Source organism: Saimiri boliviensis, chromosome 2 (assembly GCF_048565385.1).
Source record: "Saimiri boliviensis isolate mSaiBol1 chromosome 2, mSaiBol1.pri, whole genome shotgun sequence".
In the NCBI taxonomy this organism is placed as follows: Eukaryota; Metazoa; Chordata; class Mammalia; order Primates; family Cebidae; genus Saimiri; species Saimiri boliviensis.
The window spans coordinates 112,239,387-112,263,479 of record NC_133450.1 but is presented as its reverse complement, the minus strand read 5'-3'; the positions used below and the strand labels follow the sequence as shown (position 1 = coordinate 112,263,479).

Below are 24,093 nucleotides of genomic sequence, written 5' to 3'. Positions count from 1 at the left end.
TTTTTCATATATAACAGGAATTTTCATAATAGCTAATTTATATAACCCATTGTTTTATACCCATATTATTACATGCAAAGCCTTGCTGCACTTTGCTATATTTAAAGTTTATATTGCTTTTTTTTTCTGTCTTGTTGGCTTTTTAAATTCTCCTTCTCTGTATTAATGCATAATGGGTTTAACTTTAGAAAGGCAGTGGCTTTTACATAGAAGTCTTTGGGTACTGTCAGAGCTACGCTTAACCAAACAGTGTCATGAAAAAAGAGAGACAATTAGAAACATCAGAGGGAAGAAACACAAAAACAGTAAGCTGCACAACACAGGATGTATTAATTCACTTTGTATGAGTAGCATTTACAGTGTCATAATAGTTAATGTTAATGCTTTTTTAAAAAAAAGTTGACCACCTGTGATTAAAATACAGAAGACTTAATTTCAGTCTTGAAAAATGTGAGAATACAAATGACAAATTGCAAAGTGAGAGAGGAAAGAAGAAATAAAGAGAAGGATAGGTGCTGATACCCTCATTTTACAAAGAGAGGCAAGATAGATTGTTTATTGTTGATGAAATAAGAAATTAAGATAGAATTCAAGTTACTAAGGGATCAGTAGAACAACTAAAAGTAGTGATATATCTATGTTGGGATGATAAGGTGGTAAGACATGAGGGTGATGTGAGCTTAAATCTTCTCTGCATAGCAAGAAGTCAATGGATAGCATTGAAAATGGAAAAAAATAAGCTTATGTTACTATTTTTGGTTTAGGATATAGATTTAAGAACTAGAAGAAGCTGCTAAAATAATAAGAAAGTTATTGTTTCTGAGGATCCAGGTACAAGTGCAGGGTATAGTTGCTTTTCATTATAAGCCTCTTAATACATGCATGCGCGTGTGTGTGTGTGTTTGAAAGAAGTCTTACTGTGTTGCCCTGTTAGTCTCAAACTCCTGGCCTCAAATGATCCCCTACTGTGGCCTCCAAAAATGCTGGAATTACAGGTGTAAGCCACTGTGCCTGGCCAGCCTCTTCATATATTTTAAATCCTAGATGCAAAAATTGAAATAGAAATGAAAAAGTGCAGAGTTTGAGTTTTAAGTGTTAAGTTGTAAAGGTTGTGGAGGTTTAGGTAAGACGAGGAATAAGTAATCTAGGTACAGGTAAAAAGCCTGTATAATGTCAGGGAGGTGTAGGATTGTATAGTATGTTTTGTGAATTTCTAGTAGAGAGGAATGGTTGTTGGAGAGAAAGGCGATTTAGAAGAATGGCAGTTGATTCTTTACCAGATTGAGGAGAATCTTACAGTATTTTTTGAAAAATAGTTAATGTAATTTGTATCATGAAAACAAGTTTTAGTAATATAAATTATATAAATAAGCTCTTTCAGATTTCCTACACCTGTAACATATACAATTTCTTCCTCATTTGAAAATCACTGAAATTTGAACTGAGAGCTGGTAAGATCACTTTAGCATGTATTAGAAATTACACTGTTGGCATTGTAAGAGTTAGATTTGAAGGAAAGATAGACTGATAGTAAGACCACCAATTGAGAAACTGTTAAAACAGTCCAGACCAAAGGTAATGGGTGCCTGAAGTAGAGCAATGTCATTTGGAACAGAGTAAGAGGGCCAGGTACAAATTCAACATGTTTAGGAGGCAATCTTGTTTGGACAGGCTCCACCAATTCCTTTAAAACTGAAGCCTGATTACTGGAGTGACAAATTACAGAAAGAAGCAGAAGCGTTTGCTTATTATCGCCGGACACACACTGCCAATGAGCGGCGGCGGCGTGGTGAAATGAGGGATCTCTTCGAGAAATTAAAGATCACATTGGGATTACTTCATTCTTCCAAGGTTTCCAAAAGTCACATTCTTACTCGAGTAAGTGTTCTTTGTAAGTGTTCTTGACTAAGAGATTGTTACAGATGCTTTGAGAAGGGGAATCTATTGACATATAAGGGGGATTAAAATAGAGCTACTTAAAACTAACAGTTGAATATGGACTAATGTCCAGTAAATCCCTTGGGGGAAAATCATTATGCTAAATCACAGTAGCTTGTCACTGAAAGTTAGGTTCTTATTTGGCACAGCTGTCCTTTCTTCAGATGCAGTCAGAAACTCTGGTTAGCCATGTTGACCACATTCTCTTTACATTGGTATTCTTGATAGCACTTAGTACAGGTTATCACAGTGTAAAGCACAGCATGAGTGATATTTTAATACACTTAACAGTTGACAGTCATTTTAAAAGAAAATCTGAAATATTCAAGGGAGTAGAAGTTTTAACTTTGCATTTGGAATATGTAAAGTAATTTCATTTAAATTGTTTTTAAGTAGAAGTTGGAGGAGTACTGGATAAGCATTTATATCCCTCTAGAGCAGGCGTCCCCAAACTACAGCCCACGGGCCGCATGCGGCCCCCTGAGGCCATTTATCTGGCTCCCCGCTGCACTTCAGGAAGGGGCACCTCTTTCATTGGTGGTCAGTGAGAGGAGCACAGTATGTGGCGGCCCTCCAAAGGTCTGAGGAACAGTGAACTGGCCCCCTGTGTAAAAAGTTTGGGGATGCCTGCTCTAGAGGAAAGTTATTTCAACCAGATTTTGGTTAGACTAGGAAATGATCTCAAGGTTGAATATTAAAATCTAAGCAAAGCACAAGTGTTTTGTATCTCCTTGCAGTAGTGGAATGCCTACTGCCATTCAGTGATGCTCGTTGGAAATAATCATGGTCACATTCCTTAAAAGTGTAAGCCAGAGCTTCCCTTTTGCGGCCATCAACTAAGCGGGAGCAGCCAAAATGAAGTTCAATCCCTTTGTGACTTCTGACCGAAGCAAGAATCGCAAAAGGCATTTCAATGCACCTTCCCACATTCGCAGGAAGATTATGTCCTCCCCTCTTTCCAGAGAGCTGAGACAGAAGTACAACGTGCGATCCATGCCCATCCGAAAGGATGATGAAGTTCAGGTTGTACGAGGACACTATAAAGGTCAGCAGATTGGCAAAGTAGTCCAGGTTTACAGGAAGAAATACGTAATCTACATTGAACGGGTGCAGCGGGAAAAGGCTAATGGCACAACTGTCCATGTAGGCATTCACCCCAGCAAGGTGGTTATCACTAGGCTAAAACTGGACAAAGACCGCAAAAAGATCCTTGAACGGAAAGCCAAATCTCGCCAAGTAGGAAAGGAAAAGGGCAAATACAAGGAAGAAACAATTGAGAAGATGCAGGAATAAAGTGATCTTGTATACAAGCTTTGATTAAAACTTGAAACGAGGGAAAAAAAAAAAAAAGTGTAAGCCAGAAACCCTCTTACAGTTTAACAAAAAATAATTTCTGAAACATCAATTATTAATGGAATTTAAAAATTATTTTAAGATACTAGATTAAGGTTTTTTTTTTAATTAGAGAAATTGTGTAGGCCTTACCTGTGTTTAAAGAAAGAGCGGATCAATTTTCAATAATACTGCTATTTCTATTTTAGGCATTCAGTGAAATTCAGGGACTAACAGATCAGGCAGACAAGTTGATAGGACAGAAAAATCTCCTGACTCGGAAACGGAATATTCTCATACGAAAAGTATCGTCTCTTTCAGGTAAGACAAGTAAATAATCTCTGTTAAAGAGCATACAGTTTTAGCAAGGAGTAGTCCTCAGTAGATCTTTCAGATACTACTAAATTGAAGTCTTGGCTCCCAGAGTTTATAGCACAGTTGTCCTCTGTCTGGGTGGGATGTTTCTTTTGAACTGTAATCACCTTACTTTCCATAGTTTTCGGGAATATAGTTAAAGCAACTGGATTTCTGTTTCTCATTATGTGGGATAATGCAGAAAGTGATAATGTATATCTGTAATTCTCTTGTAGGTAAGACAGAAGAAGTGGTCCTGAAGAAGCTAGAGTATATTTATGCAAAACAGCAAGCACTAGAGGCACAAAAAAGAAAAAAGAAGATGGGATCAGATGAGTTTGACATGTCTCCCAGAATTAGCAAACAGCAGGAAGGATCTTCTGCATCATCTGTAGATCTTGGACAGATGTTTATAAATAACAGAAAGGGGAAACCTTTGATTCTTTCTAGAAAAAAAGACCAGGCCACAGGTAGGAGGGACATTCTTTACTTCCCTTAATGTAGATGAGTATCAGTTGACTTTACTGGACTGCTCCTCCTCTCTTGTCTACAGTTGTTGGTTTTTTTTTTTTTTTGAGACAGAGTCTCTTTTGCCCAGGCTGGAGTGCAATGGTGTGATCTTGGCTCACTGCAGCCTCCTTCTCTCAGGTTCAAGCAATTCTCCTGCCTCAGCCTCTCAAGTAGCTGGGATTCTAGGCATGTGCTACCACATCTAGCTAATTTTATATTTTTAGTAGAAGCAGGGTTTCTCCATATTGGTTATGCTGATTTCACACTTACAACCTCAGGTGATCCGCCTGCCTCTGCCTCCCAAAGGGCTGAGATTACAGGTGTGAGCCACTGCACCTGGCTTTTTGTTTGTTTGTTTGCCCCTCTGTCCCCCTGGCCTGAGACGGCTCTGTTGCCCAGGCTGGAGTGCAGTGATGTGATTTCAGCTCACTGCAACGTCCACCTCCCGGGTTCAAACGATGATTATACTGCTTCAGCTTCCCGAGTAGCTGGGACTACAGGCATGCACCACCATGTCTGGCTAGTTTTTTTATTTTTAGTAGAGACGGGGTTTTGCCATGTCGGCCAGGCTGGTGCTTGTCTTGGACTCCTGCCTCAAGTGATCTGCCCACCTCAGCCTCCCAAAGTGCTGGGATTACAGGTGTGAGCCACCTCGCCCAGCACACAGTTTTAGTTTTAATTAAATGAATTAAAGATGGGTTGTATAAAAATAGAATACTAACTGCTTTAGATTTTGGTTTTTTGGTTGTAATACACAGTCATGCAAATCCTGAGAAGTTACTAGTCCTGGTAACATATAAGTCTATAGTCATGTGTTTTATTTTTATTTGTTGTTTTGAGACAGAGTCTTGGTCTGTTGCCAGGCTGGAGTGCAATGGCATGATCTCAGCTCACTGCAACCTCTGCCTCCCAGGTTCAAGCGAATCTCCTGCCTCACCCTCCCCAATAGCTGGGACTATAGGCATGCGCCACCACACCCAGCTAATTTCTGTATTTTTAGTAGAGATGGGGTTTCACCATGTTGGCCAGGATGGTCTTGATCTCTTGACCTCGTGATTTGCCTGCCTTGGCCTCCCAAAGTGCTGGGATTATAAGTGTGAGCCACCATGCCCGCCCCTAGTCATGTATTTTTAGTGAGTAGTGTTTTAAACTGTTAATTTTTCTGACTTTATATGTGACTTCATGATTTCCTTGCAGTTCTGCTGATGGGTTGAAGTTGGGTCTAGCTGAGACTAATAAATGGGAAATTTTTTGTAAAATTTAATTTTGTCAAATCAGGGTCTATTTTTCATCAGATCACTTATTAATACATTGCTATTAAGCAACAAAGTAGCCAGGTGCTGTCGCTCACGCCTGTAATCCTAGCACTTTGGGAGGCTGAGGCACGTGGATCACCTGAGGTTGGGAGTTCGAGACCAGCCTAACCAACGTGGAGAAAACCTTTCTCTACTAAAAATACAAAATCAGCCTGGCGTGGTGGCATATGCCTGTAATCCAGCTACTTGGAAGGCTGAGGCAGGAGAATCGCTTGAACCTGGGAAATAGAGGTTGCGGTGAGCTAAGATGGCACCATTGCACTCCAGCCTGGGTAACAAGGAAACTCTTATCTCAGAAAACAAAACAAAACAAAAACAAAATAATGGGTCTTAAATTCTTATTACCATCTTTATTTTGGAAGTGAAGCTATGCTGATTTTATGTTACTTACATTCTTAGAGAATGGTATATCTAGCTAGGTGTGGTGACTCATGCCTGTAATCCCAGCACTTAGGGAGGTGGAGGCAGGAGGATTGCTTGCACTCAGGAGTTTGAGACCAGCCTTGGGCAACAGGGTGAAACCCTCTCTCTACTAAAAATACCAAAATTAGCTTGGTGTGGTGGCGCATACCTGTAGTCCCAGCTACTGGGGAGGCAGAGACTGCAGTGAGCCCAGATAGCACCACTGCACTCCAGCCTGGGCAACTTTTAAATTTAAAAACAAACAAACAAAAAGAATGGTATATCCTTTTTTACTCTTTGGATCTTTGGATAACTCAGTGTATGAGCCAGAAAAATCCAGTGTGGGTTTTTTGTTTTTGCTTTGAGACAGGGTCTTACTCTGTACCTCAGGCTGGAGTGCAGTGGTTCACTTCCAGCCTTGACCTCCTGGGCTCAAGCAATTTACCCACCTCAGCCTCCCTAGTAGCTGGGACCACAAGTGCACACCACTATACCTGACAAATTTTAAAAAAAATTTTTTAGGCTGGGTGCGGTGGCTCACACCTCTAATCCCAGCACTTTGGGAGACTGAGGTAGGTGGATCCCCTGAGGTTGGGAGTTCAAGACCAGCCTGACCAACATGGAGAAATCCCATCTCTACTAAAAATATAAAAAATTAGCTGGGCATGGTGGCGCATGCCTGTAATCCCAGCTACTCAGGAGGCTGAGGCAGGAGAATTGCTTGAACTCAGGAGGTGGAGGTTGCCATGAGCCAGGATTGCGCCATTACACTGCAGCCTGGGCAACAAGAGTGAAACTCTGTCTCAAATAAATAAATATAAAATAAATAAATAAATATATATATATATATATATATATATATATATATATATATATATATATATGGTTTTTTGCGGGGGGGTAGAAATGGAGGTGGGGTCTCACCATGTTGCCCAGGCTGGTCTTGAACTCCTGGACTCAAGTGATCTGCCTGCCCCAGCCTCCCAAAGTGCTGGAATTACAGGCACGAACCACCATACCCAGCTGAATGCCTTTTATCTATAACTAATTTCTGATCTTTCTTACAGAAAATACCTCACCCTCGAACACTCCACACACCTCTGCCAACCTTGTGATGACTCCACAAGGGCAATTGCTCACCCTAAAAGGTCCTCTATTCTCAGGACCAGTGGTAACTGTTTCTCCTGATCTCTTAGAATCTGATCTTAAGCCTCAAGTTGCCAGTAGTGCTATGGCTCAGCCAGGTATGTTGTAAGTGTTGTCCTCTATGGAAAGTGATAAAGTTACCCCTTGTGTCTCACAGTGACCAAGAAAGCCTTTGAATGTGTTCTGTAATGATAAAGAGCAATTTTTTTGGCATTTGCCTTGGTAAGAGGTGGCCCTCTTTTTAGAACATATTTGGCTTGATCTGTGGTACTGTTTGGTGTGTTTTACACCTGGTATTGGGAACCATTTTGTGAAATCTGGTGATTTCTAAGTAGAATAATCAAAAAGATGTCAGAGTGAAAGGAAGATGTTAAATGATCATGGTCTTAGGTCCTGGTGTTGATAAATATTTGTCAGTTTTTTGTGGTATTCAGAGATGATAACATTCCTGCATTACCAGCCTCATTCGCTTTGAGCATTACTCTGTTTTGGGGCAAAGGGTAAAGTTGAAAGAGAAGCCCCACTTGAGTGATCAGGTTCCAGGTACCTAAATTTCTAGTAAGGTAAAAGGGTCTCTTTAGTAATATTAAAATCCTAGTTACTTTATTGCCATTGCCAGCCAAAAGTTCCTTGTCTCTACCTTTTGCCCACCTCACTCTGGAGGACTTATCTTTTTCTGGTTCCCATGCTGCCTCTGGGGCTTCATTTTCTATGCCAAGTAGCAGTTAGTTAGGTGAACAGAATCAAAATGTATTTCTGCCTTAGGACAATAATTAACTTGGGGAGCATTTCTATAAAATAATTAAGTGGAGCTTTAAAAAGTGGTGGAAAGAGCCTTTTGGTTGGATTTTACTTGAGTTTTTTCTTGTTAGATCAGTAATTTGAAGAACTGCTATTTCTTTCATCTTGTTGATAAAAGTAGACTGCTGCGCAGTTGAGAGTACAACTCCCTAAGATGGTCATATGGTATGACACAGAGAGAGAGGTGTTAGCTCTGTAGATCTAAATGAATTTTCTTTTAATTTTTGTTTTTCAGAAAACGACGACTTATTTATGATGCCACGAATTGTTAATGTGACATCACTGGCTGCAGAGGGAGGTTTGATAGATATGGGTGGCAGCAAATATCCTCATGAAGTTCCTGATGGCAAGCCATCTGACCATCTGAAAGACACTGTCAGGAATGAAGATAACTCCTTAGAGGATAAGGGTAGAATCTCTTCCAGAGGAAACAGAGATGGCAGAGTCACGTTGGGTCCACCGCAGGTTTTTTTGGCAAACAAAGATTCTGGTTATCCACAAATAGTTGACGTTTCCAGTATGCAGGAAGCACAAGAGTTCTTACCTAAAAAGATTTCTGATGATAGGAGAGGGATTCAGTATAAATGGAAAGAGAGTGAATTGAGAGGGGAGAGAGTGAAGTCAAAGGAGTCTTCATTTCATAAATTAAAGATAAAAGATCTCAAGGACTCAAGCATAGAGATGGAACTGAGGAAAGTAACATCAGCTATAGAGGAAGCAGCTCTTGATACAGGTGAACTGCTAACTAACATGGAAGATGAGGATGATACTGATGAGACACTGACTTCACTGCTCAATGAAATTGCCTTTCTTAATCAACAACTAAATGATGACTCTGTTAGCCTGGCTGAACTACCCAGCTCTGTGGATACAGAGTTCCCAGGGGATGCTCGGCAGGCTTTTATCAGTAAGGTTCCTCCTGGAAACAGAGCAACTTTCCAGATTGAGCACTTGGGAACTGGTTTGAAAGAGTTGCCTGATGTTCAAGGGGAGAGTGACTCCATCAGTCCCCTCCTCTTGCACTTAGAAGATGATGACTTTTCTGAGAATGAAAAACAACTTGCAGAACCAGCCTCTGAGCCAGATGTCCTTAAGATTGTTATTGACTCCGAAATAAAGGATTCCCTCCTTTCCAACAAAAAAGATACTGATGGAAGGAAGAATACTTCTGGCCTCCCTGCAGAGCCTGAAAGTGTGTCCTCACCCCCAATCCTGCACATGAAGACTGGCCTGGAGAACAGCAACAGCACAGATACTTTGTGGAGGCCTATGCCAAAGCTGGCCCCTCTAGGTTTAAAAGTAGCTAATCCTTCCAGTGATGTAGAAGGTCAGAATCTCAAAGTGATGCCTTGTTTGGCACCTATAGCTGCCAAAGTTGGGTCAGTTGGACACAAAATGAACTTAACAGGGAATGACCAGGAAGGCCGGGAAAGCAAGGTGATGCCTACATTGGCACCTGTTATAGCTAAATTGGGCAACTTGGGGGCTTCACCAGGTTCTGCAGGGAAGTGAACTAACTTGTCCTTGAATAGAAGCCAGGCTGTAAGGGGAAATTGATTTCACCTCCTTTCTCTGCAGGTATCTGTTTATTTGTGTCTTGGAACTTGGATCCTTGACTTCAATGATGCAGTGGATAATGATGGAGAAAGGGGGTAGGGTGCTGACCCTGGTATAAGAAGTACTCTGAAATTCTGATCATGTTAAAATGTGTTACCTCACTTGTGGTGCTGGGTCCCCTCATCCTCTCTAAGAAGATGTGATCCATCGCTGAACACGAGGTGCCCCTCTTACCCAAGGAATTTATAGCAAGACTCTGGCCCCACAGTGGTTTCTAATTCTTCCCCCCAAGAGAAAGAGCTGTTTGCAACTTTGGAGTTGCTGTGGACTGAACTACAACTCGGAGCTGTTGGATTAAGTCTGAAATCTAAGGAATGTGATGGACTTGTGCAAAGGGATCCGGAAGAGATACTTTTTAGTTGATGTTTAAAAAATAGGGAGAGAGAGGATGGGTACCATGGAATACCAAAGTGAAGGACTGTGTCATTCAGCAAAATTTTCTTTTTTCATATCCCAAGTAGCTCCCATTCCGTCACCTTTGCAACCAGAATTAACAAATTCAAGCCTTCGGTAAAGTAGGGATACTTTTAACTTTTATTATTAAGGTAATTATTTTGAGATCTTAAAAAAATAGTAGTTCTCCCTTATTTTTGTGGGTATTGAAAAGATAATTTAACATTACCAGGGATTTTTACTGGGAATATATATTTTGGAGGTAGGCATAGAGGGAGCCCTACCTCTTTCACAGGTTGTATCAGTCAGGAGACAGCTAAAATAAAATGCATTATCTCCCCAGAGACAGTGGCCAAAATAAAAAATCATGGGGCTGGAAATTTCCCAAATCAAACCAGCTTCCTGGTGCTTGAAGGTTTCATTCACTATTACCTTCACAGGATGTAAAGAAAAGTCACAGTAGGCACTCTTTACCAGGGAAATAAGGCAGTATTTGAATCACAAGATATATTTTTTATCTGCAACCATGGGTTCAATGATCGGTAGAGCTTTTTCACTCATTAGCTGTCAGGATATGAAGGACTGACAGTCTGTAAAGATAAAATATATTTATATTTTTGTATAGTTGTTTTCATAGATTTCTCAAAGGCTGAAGTTTTCAACCCAGAAGATGAGATTTGTATTGAGTATAGAAATGATGTTTCCTATCTAGTTTGTAAATAATCATGGTGCACTTGAGGGGTCTCTTGGAAACTCCTGGGGGCAAGAATCACTATTCTGAAACTGTATAGACTGGGATTTAGCTGCTGCATTTTGCCTTTCTTAAAATAATTACATTTTGGAATGTAACCCCTGTTCTGTCTTCATTGACAGGATTTGCTTGTGTTGTTAAAACACTAACACAAGAGCTTCCAGTGCCTGGGCCATGCCTAGGTGATGCTGTTTCTTCTCTATCTCCTGTCTTCTTTATCCCAAATCCCACTCAGCATATCTTCAGACCTAGGTTGTGAGACCAACTTTGGATTGGATCTAGCCAGTGAATTATTATTTCCATGGTTGGTTCCCTTTCTATTAACTCTTGTTATCAACAGATTGAAAACAGTGGAAAAACTTCCTCTGCAAATTGCAGTAGGGGCAAATTCTTGTTGGTTTTGTGCTGCTTGCCTTTCTTATCTGCTCATCAGCACTTAACCTTCCCTCCTCGACAGCTTAGGAAAGAAGCTTGAAGTAGGTAGAGTGCTCCTCAGCTTCTCATTACCCTTCTACTGTTTACCCAGCAGATTGCGTTCAATGCCTTAGCCAAGGAATCCAGCACCTGTCCCCCCTGCTAATACTTGTCCTTAGAGATGCTAGTACTTTAATCCAGGTATAGCAGTTTCCAATCATTTCCTTGCTTGTCTTTTCCCTACATTTCCTCCTCATATCCCAAGGCTCTTTTTGTGGCTTTTGAGGGTCAGCCAGGGAGCAGGCAAGTGAGTGAACAAATCCTCAGGAAAAGAAGGACCATTTTAGCTTAACACTTCCTTTTTTTTAATAAAAAAAGAAAAGAAAAGAAAATAGGTAAACAGGTAATGATTCTTAATTGGAGATATTTGACTCTTGATGAGATTGTAGGAAGATGGAAATGAGGGGTGATTCCAGGCGTTTTAGGGGGAAGGCTGCAGATATCATTCTAACCCCCAATTAGTTCTCAAGACCTCTTAGAACTAGGTGTTGTCAGGGATAAACTGAGGAGGGCTTAGGCATCAGAACAATCCTGCAGTCTTGACAGAAATCTAAAATCTCCAAAAACTCCTACCCTTTAACCTTACCCTAGGGGAAACTGATCTATGAATATTACATTTGTGATTATGAAAGGTGAAGTTGAGTGAGAGGAGTTGAGGAACCTGGAAGACAGTGAGCTCTCACCCTAATACTATAAGAAGCATGATCTCAGTAGACCAATAATTCGCCTTTTTATACATCTGTAAATAAATGGAATGTTTTTAAGAATATAATTATGTCAGATTTAGCATTTTCTTTTATATATTAAATATATATATCTTTCCTTTTCTGCTTTCGAAAAGTGACTATTTTTTTAGAAACCTAAGAACAGAAGTTTGGTGATTGAAAGGTAGAATATATAAACCTGAAATAAATCAGTTACAAGAATTAAAGCAGAACTTGGTGTTGGGAGATTTGTGCCAAGTTGGAGTAGAGAATTCTAATTCCCTAAGATATATTTGAGAGAGGTGCCACTGAAGTAGTTTTATCATAGGAATCCCTTCCTTTTCTCACAGTTTCTGATACATCATTTCAGGGAGGTTTTTGGTGTTGTAATCCTTGTGGCATGTTTTACATGCAGGCTTCAAAATTGTTTACAACCTGATGGCATGTTTTTGTTTTAGAAGACATTCTAAAATCATTTCAGTATCATTATGGGCAAGGCAGTTTACCTGTTAACCTTGGAGAGTAACAGTACACAAACACAGCCCTTTTTTTTTTTTTTTTTTTTTTTTTGAGACAGAGTCTCGCTCTGCTGCCCAGGATAGAGTATAGTGACATGATCTTGGCTCACTGGTTCAAGCCTCCTGGGTTCAAGCAATTCTCCTGCCTTAGCCTCCCGAGTAGCTGAGATTACAGGCACACACCACCACACCCGGCTAATTTTTGTATTTTTAGTAGAGACAGGGTTTCACTGTGTTGGCCTGACCTCAGGTGATCTGTCTGCCTCAGCCTCTCAAATTGCTGGGATTACAGGCGTGAGCCACCACGCCTGGCCACACAAACTGTCTTAGTGGTAAAGGACAGTAGGTGTTCTTAAGGGAAGATATGTTAAAGAATTTGACAGTTTACAAAAACATTTAAAGGAATCCTTTCGACATTAACTACTCAATCTATTAAGGTCGCTAAACAGATCAAGTCCAGTTACATAAGCGTCATATGAAAGGTTCACTTTGTGTTAATTTTATAGTAAATGCAATTTTTTCCCTGGAATTATGGATGAAATACCTGATGCTAGCCCCGTCTATAACAAGTTTGAAAATGTTTTGAACACACAAGAAAGCCAGACAATCTGTCTGTTATTTTGGTTTTAGTGGTTTAGATGATCTTTTTTTCTAACTATACTGGTTGAGCTATTTGAAATGGAATAGGGTGATGCAATTTGAAAATGGGTCTAGAAAATAGTGTCAGCCCTTGTCCCTCACTCCAGAATTAAACAACAGCAACAACAACAAACCATGCACAGCACATTTTCCAGGTACTTTTATAGGGAGTGACTGATAACCAAGAATAGAATACATTTCTTGCACAAAACTGTTAGTTTTGAAGAAGGTGCTGTAAGGGCATCACTACTTTATGTCATCGTATTACCACTAATGAAATTTTACATGGACACAAATGATGCAGAGAAAATTAAAGCTGAGATATTCAGACTCACTGCCAGTTGGAGGGAAAAAGTCAGTTAAAATGCAGTTTTTGAAATAGAGGGAAATGGATAAATACAACTTTTTATTTGAGGCATAACATAATAGACATGACTGAGCTGTTCTACACATAAGTAGTGTTGAATAGAATAGTGATGGTGCTGTGTTAAGAGGGTGGGAAGACTAAAGTATGGGATGAGTTGGAAATTTTGAGACACATCTAAACTGCTAAATTCTATTGTAAACTCTGCTGGTAGAAAAGACATTAAGTAGGAAAGCAGTCTTGGAAGCATGGTTTTGAGATTTATCCTGTTTCCAACTGCAGTCATTGATCTCAGCTGTCTCACAGTGCCTTGCATGTAAAGGTGCTCAATAAATATTTGAATTGATGAGCAAATGTTTAGCCTGTTTTCCAGGATCTTCTAATTTTACCTTATTTGCATGTTCCACCTAGGGTGAATTTTAAAATTTGATCTAGTGAGTATAGTGCTTAACAGACAACTATATAACATCTATTCCCAGACATCTAGAGTTTCAGAAGCTGACAAACACTATGTATAGATGTTTAGGACATACAAAAGCAGAATAAAGTGTTAAATGGTGTATGGATAATGAAATACGAAGAGTTAACTGCATTTTGGAGGATTGGGATAGCAAGTACAGTCGTGTGTCACCTACTGATGGGGATATGTTCTGAGAAATGCACCTTGGATAGTTGTGTTCTGCAGACATCATAGAGTGTACTGTAGTTACACAAACTCATTTAAATGGGATAGCTTAACCACACACCTAGGCTATCAGGTACAGCGGGTTGCTCCTAGGCTATAAATCTGTACAGCATTTGTTCATAATTTAATGGGATCATGTGATCGTTGACTGAAATATCATACAGTGCTTGACTAAATCTGAGTGGAGAAGAGTGAATAATGCTTCTGTTCACGTTGGATCTGGGACTGTTACATTCTGAGGAATTCATGAAGAATGGGAATAGCCTATAGCTTTATTCCTATATTGGTATATCAAAGGCAGCATAGTACCTATACAATAAAAGTTGGACTGAATTGTGAAGAATTAAAAATGTGTGGGCCAGACACACTGGGTCACACCTGTGATCCCAACACTTTGGGAGGCCAAGGCGGGCAAATTAAAGAGGTCAGGAGTTCAAGACCAGCCTGGCCAAAATGGTGAAACCCCCTCTCTACTAAAAATACAAAAATTAGCAGGGCATGGTGGTACATACCTTTAATCCCAGCTATTCAGGAAGCTGAGGTAGGAGAAGCGCTTGAACCAGGGAGTCAGAGGTTGCAGTGAGCTGAGATGGCACCACTGCACTCCAGCCTGGTGAAAGAGCGAGACTCCATCTCAAAAACGAAACAACAAAAAAAGTGTGGTTTTGGCCTCTCAGATTCCAGACTTAAGACATCTTCATTACACTGCTTTCAGTTTTTCATGTGGGTCATCTTAAGGAAAGTAGGAGTTTGGATTTGTCTTCCAGCTTCAGTTGAAAGTATTAGGGGAATGTTTTTTTGTAAGGGGATAAACTACGGTAGCTTTGGATAAGAAATGACTGATGGTAAACCGTTTACCTGGCCGTGAGTGATTAGGTAAGAAAACCATTAGTGGATACCAAAAACCGTTAGTAGACAGCTCTTGTGGGCACATTTTTACTCTAGTTTGATGGATGGAGATGGCATTTGCCATGGTCTGCAGCATACAAGTAAAGACACCAGGTGGCACCATTTATTAGCTTTTACTCCCATGGAGAGGTGAAATCATGTACTAGCAAGGGGTTGAGGGAACCAACGATCTCTTGCATGTTGTAGTTAATGGTTCTTGCCTTTTTTTCCCTCCAGATTTGGGAAATACATTAGAAAATCACATTTCATGTTTCATAATATTTGCAGTGTATGGTTGAAAGGAAGAAGGCCACATGCTATTGTTGGTCTTCCAAAAGCTGACATCCATCATCTCCATGTCAACTTGTGAGATTTACAAATCTCATATGTGGCTACAGTATACACAAGCAAATATTTGCTTTGCCACTTGGCTGTACAAGGCTCACTGTTGTACACAAGCAGTGAATTTAGGGGTTCTTCCCTCTTGCTAACACATGTCATCTCGGGGCTTCAAAAGATCTGGATAGGGTGAAACAGATACACCAGTGTACTACTTCCCTTGGGTCCCTTGTCTTAGGCTTTTTCATAAGGTCTAATAATTCCTTAGAGGTTCCTCCCTCTTGTTGACACATGTCATCTCCACAGGGTTTCGAAAGATCTGGATAGGGTGAGATGGACACACCAGTGTACTATTTATTCCCTTGGGGTCCAAGTCTCTGGCTTGAGGTAATTTCTTACAGTAGTAAAGTGGAGAATACTCGGGAAATACATATTGTATGTAGCATTTCCGTGTATTCCCTCTGTTTCCCCCGCCATGAATTAGAAAAACTACCCCTCGACATATCATCAGCAAGCTTGACAGTGACCTCATCAAGGAACATCCTTGGGGAAAAGGATTCACAACTAAATTTTGACAGGAACAAGGGAAAAGATCTGGAGCAACGAAGTCCTGGTCAGCTTTAGTTGAGGGAGCACAATGGGATTTCGGAGGCTAAAAAACCTGTGAAACCTACAGTATATTTCATAGCACAAACACTTGTCTTCTCTCTTACCCCGCACGCCCAAAGCTCTGTTCAAGGCCACCCTTTTCCCCTTTCATTAAGACCAATCGGGTTGAGTAGCGCAAAACAGTGTTCTTAGCAATTGAATTGCGTTACTCAGAAGAATCGTTTCCACGTTGAGTCCACGTGCCGCACGGGCTGCGAGCAGAAACTATTCTAACCGCTTTAAATCTCGACACTTAACGGTGGCTAGGAGCACAGCTTTTAGGCTGTTGTTCAGTCTCCTAATTCTGAGCTAGGAGTTTCTGCTAAGGGCCCTCGGGCCTATCAAATGCCAACCTTAACACCATGGAGGCGTGGTTACGTCTGGGGGCTCTGGGAAGTGCAGTTCTCTGGGGGACCAGGCCTGATAATACCATAAAAGGCTTGGTTCTCTCAATTTTGAAGCAATGTTCTGTTGACCTTCCTTTAAAAGCGGTACCCGCAATTGCACGGGTTCCGTGGTTCTCTAGTCCCAAGTCGTCTGCTTCCTGGGCCCTTTCATTGGCTCCGCCCCGTAAACCTTGCTCATCTACTCTGGAATCGCCCTCCTGGCTGCAGGCCGCGCCCCTCGCGTCGGCTCCGCCCATCTGGCTCGTATCTTGGCCCAAGCGGTAGTTCGCGTTTTGAGCCGCTCGTGCCACCATAGCTCCTGCTGCTGCCTCTACCGCAGCAGCTACCGCGGCGGAGCTGAAATTGTCGAGCGCGATGCCGGAGGGCGCTGTGAGCGTGGTGGCCCTCGCTCGCCGGGGCTGGTGAGGCCGGGCCCGAACGGGGGCGCTGACGAGTAGCAGGGGCTTCAGAGGAGGGTGAAAGATAAAGGTTCAGAGCCACTGTGGAGAGCATAGAGCGAGCTTTGGGGGATAGGGGGTGGGGAGGGAGGCTCCCGTGGCAGAACGAGTTGCTGGGCTGCGTCCTCACTGCCGCTAGCGCAGGTGCCCTGGCCTCCTGTTGAAATCCCTGGTGGTCTCGGCGGTCTCCTGCCTTGGACACTACAGTTGCCATGGGAACAGTTGGGCATTAACGGGAACCAGATAGTCCACGAGACTTAACTAGGGCCCATCCCATCCATTTCGCCAGTTAAATGCCTCTGGCGGGCGTGGGCCTGGCATTTCTTCGTGGCTTAGGATTTTGTCCCCCTTTTTTGTGAGCCTTTCCTTCCAACGTTGTAAGAAACTATGCAGGGCTCGAAGGTGGGAATTAGGGGAAAGGAGAGAGCAGCTCCTAGAGGTAAAAGCTGCAGACTTCGCTAGGTAGAAGGTAAGACTCTGATAGTAAGGTGGCTTCTGCCATCTCAGGTCAGTGAGAGGGCATATTCGGAAGCCCTGTGGAGTGGGAAGACAGTGCCGCTGTTGAGACAAGACCCAGGACTGGGCCAGGGACTGTCCCAAGGGGTTTCTCGTCATAATGGCTGTGGAAGGGTCAACCATTACCAGCCGGATCAAGAATCTGCTGAGATCTCCTTCCATCAAACTACGCAGGAGTAAGCCAGGAAACCGACGAGAGGACCTCAGCTCCAAGGTGAGTCCTGGTGGGAGCCACCTCTTTCCAAACCGACCCTCTCCTGCTCCGTGTTCCTCTTTAACTTTCCTGTTTATTGGGAAAGAAGATAACTAGAAGCTCTTGTTGACTCTAAAGGATCACGTGTGATCTCTGCAGTCAATGATTTGGTTTTAGGTTGAAGGAAAAAGCAGCAGGGGTGGCCATGCTGAATGAGAAGAGGTGAATAGGAGAAAGGCTACCTGGCCTTCCTGGGTTCAGTTGTGGTCTTACCACCTGGGTTCAACTGTGGTCAAACTATACACTAAGCATGTGCTTGGGAAGCCAGTTGATATGCTATGACTCAGTTTCCCTTCTTGGGAGAGGACAGTAGGAACACATACCTTGTGAAGGGCTAAGCTGTGACTAATGTAGCTGCAGGTGTTAATGTAACAGCTGGGGTTATGTAAGACTGTAGTGGCAGAAAGAAATATGCCAAAACACCTAGTCGGAGGAATTGGCTTGGTAATTGCTCTTGCCTAGGGTCAAAACAAATTTTTTTTCTCTTCAAGAGGCATCGTGGCTTCCTAGGAATGATTACACTCAAGAAGCCAGATATCTGCCAGCAAAACAGTTGGGGATGGTCCTTAAGCATTGCTTATCTCATTCACTGTATGCCAGGAGCCACATCCCACTCCACTGCAGATGATCCTCACGGGCAAAGTTCCTTTCCATCCCTTCACTTGTCTGGGTTTTGTTCTTTATGCTTTTTTCTTTTTCTTTTTTTTTTTTTTTTTGAGATGGAGTTTCACTCTTGTTACCCAGGCTCGAGTGCAATGGCACGATCTCGGCTCACCGCAACCTCCGCCTCCTGAGTTCAGGCAATTCTCCTGCCTCAGCCTCCTGAGTAGCTGGGATTATAGGCACGCGCCACCATGCCCAGCTAATTTTTTTGTATTTTTAGTAGAGACGGGGTTTCACCATGTTGACCGGGATGGTCTCGATCTCTTGACCTCGTGATCCACCCGCCTCGGCCTCCCAAAGTGCTGGGATTACAGGCTTGAGCCACCGCGCCCGGCCTCTTTATGCTTTTTTCAACTAAATGAACCCCAGAATTTTGGGAATCCTGAAGTAGACTGCATTTATTTAAACCCTTGAGGAAATCCAGGGCTTTATTCCCACAGGATCAGATCAGATTTTGTGTCTTATTAGTAGCCTGTAAACACAATAGCCTTGTGTGGTACAAGATTGTTACAGGGAGACGCATTTGAGACCACAGCATGTTATTGCTTTGTCTGTAACTCTTCAATGATGAGTAAATCCCATGAGGAATGATTTAGAATGCCACTGTACAAATGGCAGGATTCTGGGACGACTGAGCTCAGCTCTGTAGTCCTTAGCAGAACCTTGATCGGATTTGGTAAGAAGGTGAACAGCTTTCCTGTATATTTCAGCAGAAGTTATACTGAATCACAGTTTGCTAGAAGGTTCTGTGGTGGTGGACATTGTGACCCTTCCAAGGTCTCTTATTAATCGTTGTTTCTATTCTCCTGAGGCAGGCGAAAGCCTGAAACATAGAAATTGTCTTAGATATGACTCTGTTCATTCTTACTGCTGCAAGTGCTCTTATTCTTGACCGGTAACTTGGCAGTGACCGGCACCATTAGAGCAATCTTCTCAAATCTTTGGTCTCTTTCTCTGGCCAGGAATGGTATAAGTAGTAGAAACATGTAATGAGGGTTTAGCCTTCATTATTAATTCTTACTATATGGTTGCCATTCTTTAAGACTTCCAATATTATGTATTACTAATGCATTTAACAAGTGTTTATTGAGTGCCTATTAGGTGTGCAATAAAGGGGTAAAACATTACCCTTGCCATCAAAGAGCTTATGGCTAGTCAGACATGTAAACAAATAATTAAAACATAGTGTGATAAGTACCGCTCTAGAAGTATTCCTAAGTTGTTAATGGAAGCACAGGGGAGGCGACCTAAGTCACTTCAGGGGAATTAGGAAAGGCTTCACCGAGGAAGGGATGCTTGAAACATGAGTCCTGAGGCAGGTGGAGAAAAGTTCTCCAGGAAAACAGTAGAAAAGGGGCATCCTTGGGAAGACCATTTACCATTCCTTGTTTAAAACAGGAATTCAGTACTTCAGACTACTTTAAATGGCTTTGTCTGTCCTAAAGCTGTGTGTGAAAGAAATACTTAGCTCAAGTTGAATGACCCTTGAATGGTCTGGCAGCAAAATGACTGGTGCTTATCTTTAGCACCCAAGAGAAGTAGCTGTCTTTGTGTGCCCAGGACCCTAGCAATGCTGGACTCCCCACAGTCTTCAGTGAAAGGTCTCTACCAAGATTATTCTAAAAGCTGCCTTGTGATAATTCTAGTGTATTAAGCTCTGTGAGTTGCTCTAATATGTGGTGGCTGTGGGTAATCATAACAGGACATGTGTGATTCATGGATAGCTAATTCTCAAAATTTGAAGACAGAAAGGCACATGTCCCTTTTGGGGGTCAAAGAAGGAAATGGGCCGGGCGCGGTGGCTCAAGCCTGTAATCCCAGCACTTTGGGAGGCCGAGGCGGGTGGATCACAAGGTCAAGAGATCGAGACCATCCTGGTCAACATGGTGAAACCCCGTCTCTACGAAAAATACAAAAAATTAGCTGGGCATGGTGGCATGTGCCTGTAATCCAAGCTACTCAGGAAGCTGAGGCAGGAGAATTGCTTGAACCCAGGAGGCGGAGGTTGCGGTGAGCCGAGATCGCGCCATTGCACTCCAGCCTGGGTAACAAGAGTGAAACTCCGCCTCAAAAAAAAAAAAAAAAAAAGAAGGAAATGTCAGAAAGCCTTTATTCAGCTCTTCAGATGGCCTCCTGCTTTGAATTATACTCTTGCTTCTATCTAAAGTAGCCTTCTCCGTTACACCAGATTCTACACTTATTTTTAGGTCCAGTTCCGTATTTGTCAGAGCCACAGGGCTTTCTCTGACCAGCCCCCACTTTGAAACTGGTTTCTTACATATGTCTTCATTTCCCAAGGTTGGGGTCATGCTCTTTATTTCCTTTACATCACACCATTTAGGACAGTGTCAGATGAGCAGTAAGTACTTAAAAGAAAATAAGTGAGAATAAAATAATCAGGAGGAATTATGAGCTCTTTAGAAGAGAAGTCAAAACTAGGATTAATAAAATGGTGACAAAGAGGTAGAGATGCAGCCTGATGAGGTGTGAAGGACATGAGAAAAGAAGTCCACATTTGCAGAAAGCAGTGCTCAGTAGACTCCTTAATTCAGGAGAGACCTAGTTAAAAACAGGGCTACAAGCTGGTGTGAGAGAGCCAGTGGAGGTGGAGATTTAAGTTACAGCAAAGAGAGTAGCTAAGAGCTGAGATTTTTATTAAGCCTTTTCAAAGGGAGGGGAGTCTCTGAAGTAGAATAAATTGGAAAAGAGTAACTTAAAGTTTTATGCTAAATCTGCTTAGTCTTGGTGAAGTGTGACTTAAAGTTACCAGTTGTTAATACTCAAGTTCAAATCCTGTAGACTTGTCAGTTCCTGCCTCTCATTTCTAAGTTGGGGCTGTGTTTTCCATTTTTTTTTTTTTTTTTTTTTTTTTTTTTTGAGATGGAGTTTTGCTCTTGTTACCCAGGCTGGAGTGCAATGGTGTGATCTTGGCTCACCGCAACCTCTGCCTCCTGGGTTCAGGCAATTCTCCTGCCTCAGCCTCCTGAGTAGCTGGGATTACAGGCACGCGCCACCGTGCCCAGCTAATGTTTTGTATTTTTAGTAGAGACAGGGTTTCACCATGTTGATCAGGATGATCTCGATCTCTTGACCTCGTGATCCACCCGCCTCTGCCTCCGAAAGTGCTGGCATTACAGGCGTGAGCCTCCACGCCCGGCCTGTTTGATCACATATATGATTTGGTATTGGGGAAGCATACTCATACTCATTTTTTTTTTTTTTTTTGAGATGAAGTTTCACTCTTGTTGCCCAGGCTGGAGTGCCATGGTGCAATCTTGGCTCACTGCAAACTCTGCCTCCTGGGTTCAAGTCATTCTCCTGCCTCAGCCTCCTGAGTAACTGGGATTACAGGTATGTACCACCATGCCTGGCTAATTTTGTATTTTTAGTAGAGACAGGGTTTCTCTATGTTGGTCAGGCTGGTCTCCAACTCCCAACCTCAGGTGATCTTCCTGCCTTGGCATTTTTTTTGAGGTGGAGTTTTCGTTCTTATTGCTTAGGCTGGAATGCAGTGGCGCAATCTCAGCTCACTGCAACCTCCGTCTCCCAGGTTCCAGTGATTTTCCTTCCTCAGCCTCCCAAGTAGTTGGAATTACAAGCGCGTGCCACCACGCTAGGCTGATTTGTTTGTATTTTTAGTAGAGATGGGGTTTCACTATGTTGGCCAGGCTGGTCTCTAACTCCTGACCTCAGGTGATCTGCCCTCAGCCTCCCAAAGTGCTAGGATTACATATGTGAGCCATTGTGCCTAACCGCATACTCTTTTTTTTTTTTTTTTTTTTTTTTTTTTTTTTTTTGAGACAAAAGTCTTACCTGTCGCCCAGGCTAGATGGAGTACAGTGGTGCGATCTTGGCTCACTGCTACCTCTGCCTCATGGGTTCAGGTGATTCCCTTGCTTCATCCTCCTGAGTAGCTGGGACTACAGATGCTTGCCACCACACATGGCTAATTTTTGTATTTTTAGTAGAGATGGGGTTTCACCATGTTGGCCAGGATGGTCTCTAGCTCCTGACTTCACGATCTACTCGCCTCAGCCTCCCAAAGTACTGGGATTACAGGCATGAGCCACTGTGCCCAGCACACATACTCATTTTTAAAGCATTTGTGGATCTTGAGCTCCTGCTCGACGGCCCTCAGCTTGTGGGAGGAGCACAGAGGGAAGTGAGACACCAGAATACCTGTGCAACATTTAAAAAATATGCATTCCTGGACCCCATCTTAGCTGTATGGAATCACAACCTTTGAGGGTAGAGTTTGGTGGCTGTGTGTATATTAAGTTCCACCAGAAGTCCACTGCTGGCCGGGCATGGTGGCTCACGCCTGTAATCCAAGCACTTTGGAGGCCAAGGTGGGCGGATCACCTGAGGTTGGGAGTTCAGGACCAGCCTGACCAACATAGTAAAACCCTGTCTTAAAAAAAAAAAAAAAAAGCCCACCGCTGGTTACAAATCCCTGGCCTTCGGGGCTGGGATCCTGAAATCTATTGGCTTCATACCCAAGTACTCACTGAAGCTTCTTAGAAGTATATAAAGCTGGCCAGGCGGCAGTGGCTCATGCCTATCATCTCAGCACTTTGGGAGGCCAAGGTGGGTGGATTACCTGAGGTCAGGAGTTCGAGACCAGCCTGACCAACATGGTGAAACACTGTCTCTACTAAAAATCCCAAAAATTAGCCGAGCGTGGGCATAGTGGTGCACTCCTGTAATCCCAGCTACTCAGGACGCTGAGGCAGGAGAATCGCTTGAGCTCAAGAGGTGGAGGTTGCGATGAGCTGAGATCACACCACTGCACTCCAGCCTGGGCAACAAAATGAGACTCCATCTCGGAAAAAGCAAAAACAAAAAAAAATGAAGTATATAAAGCTAGTCAAGTAAGTGTGCTCTTCTTTTTGAGTAGGGTTTTTGTGGGTTTTTTTCTTGTTGTTGTTGTCGTTGTTGTTTTTTTTCTCTACTGTGACCTCTAGACTGATTGCTCTGAAAACTGCTATGTCAGGGGTAGATTTGAGAGAACTACATTGCTGTGGAGCTGATCACTGCCATGCTAATGCAGATTAGCAGAAGTTTCCCTTTGGGCAAGATTAGGAAACTTTATGATAATATTCTGGAGCCCACTCCGGTCTTTCATGTCACCATTCCACTACCCATTTCCCTTTGGACTCACTGGAATCAGTAGTTTTTGTTTGTTTGTTTTGTTTTAAAGAGATGGGGTCTCCCTGTGTTTCCTAGGCTGGACTTAACTCTTGAGCTCAAGTGATCCTCTGCTTTCTTTTTTTTTTTTTTTTTTTTTTTTTTTTGGAGACCTTTGCTCTGTCATCCAGGTTTCAGTGCAGTGGTGCAGTCACGGCTCACTGCACCCTTGAACTTCTGTGCTCAAGCGATCCTCCCACCTCAGCCTCCTGAGTAGGTGGGACTACAGGCGTGTGCCAGTACGCCTCTTTAAGTTATCTTTGTTTGTTTGTAGGGACAGAGCTTCATTATGTTGCCCAGGCTGGTCTCGAACTCCTTGCCTCGAGATCCTCCTGCCACAGCCTCCCAAAGTGCTGGGATTACAAGCATGAACCACCATGCCCAGCCCCTGCCTTACTTTCTGATTGGCTGGGACAAGGGGCGCTTGCCTCTGGGCCAGGCTCCAGTCATTTCTTAGTGTTCAGTACACACTCTGAGCTCTCCACCTAGAGTAGATGACTAAGTGGATGTCCCTGTGGCCAGCAGCAACGCCCCTCACCAGCCTTTGTGAGTGCCGTTGGCCAAGTTCTGGTTCAGTTTTCTTTCTCTGAGGTGGTCTGGAAATAAGGCTTGGGAAGTGTCTTGACGTCCTCACAACAGGTGGTATTCAATGAAAAATGTCAGTGTTCTCTGAGTTTTGTTTCTTTGATCTTCATTTCATTCCTCCTTCCTGTTCCTGCAGCTGCTCTCAGCCTTCAAAGTGATTCTCACTGGAGAGAGAGGATGCGTCTCTCCCTGGACCCAACACCTCTTCCTTTACTGTCTAAAAATA

At 42.7% G+C, this 24,093-nt stretch overlaps 3 protein-coding genes across 17 annotated transcripts in view; all 3 read left to right on the top strand.

The window, feature by feature from the left end:
- Positions 1-11,860, top strand: part of MGA (MAX dimerization protein MGA) — a 172,920-nt gene extending 161,060 nt beyond the window's left edge. For 13 of the 14 annotated variants that reach the window (XM_074394040.1, XM_074394053.1, XM_074394044.1 and 10 more), the window contains 5 exons: positions 1,672-1,878; positions 3,480-3,591; positions 3,861-4,094; positions 6,920-7,096; positions 8,035-11,860. In XM_074394040.1, coding sequence (XP_074250141.1) covers positions 1,672-1,878; positions 3,480-3,591; positions 3,861-4,094; positions 6,920-7,096; positions 8,035-9,311 — 2,007 coding nt within the window. In that variant the 3' untranslated portion in view covers positions 9,312-11,860. The remainder of the gene's footprint in view (positions 1-1,671; positions 1,879-3,479; positions 3,592-3,860; positions 4,095-6,919; positions 7,097-8,034) is intronic. The other variant, XM_074394046.1, reaches the window with a different exon arrangement.
- On the top strand, positions 2,493-3,312 carry LOC141583645 (large ribosomal subunit protein uL24-like). Its single transcript, XM_074394063.1, has one exon. The coding sequence runs from the start codon at positions 2,794-2,796 to the stop codon at positions 3,229-3,231; it is 438 nt and encodes a 145-aa protein (XP_074250164.1). The 5' UTR covers positions 2,493-2,793; the 3' UTR covers positions 3,232-3,312.
- A 91-nt stretch (positions 11,861-11,951) lies between the features above and the next one.
- MAPKBP1 (mitogen-activated protein kinase binding protein 1) overlaps positions 11,952-24,093 on the top strand; it is a 58,480-nt gene continuing 46,338 nt past the window's right edge. For both annotated transcript variants that reach the window (XM_010346203.3, XM_010346202.3), the window contains exons 1-2: positions 11,952-16,627; positions 17,171-17,393. In XM_010346203.3, coding sequence (XP_010344505.1) covers positions 17,280-17,393 — 114 coding nt within the window. In that variant the 5' untranslated portion in view covers positions 11,952-16,627; positions 17,171-17,279. The remainder of the gene's footprint in view (positions 16,628-17,170; positions 17,394-24,093) is intronic.

Bases quoted from the DNA above. Each gene is read 5' to 3' on its own strand.
- LOC141583645 (XM_074394063.1), top strand. From the start codon at position 2,794: ATGAAGTTCAATCCCTTTGTGACTTCTGACCGAAGCAAGAATCGCAAA.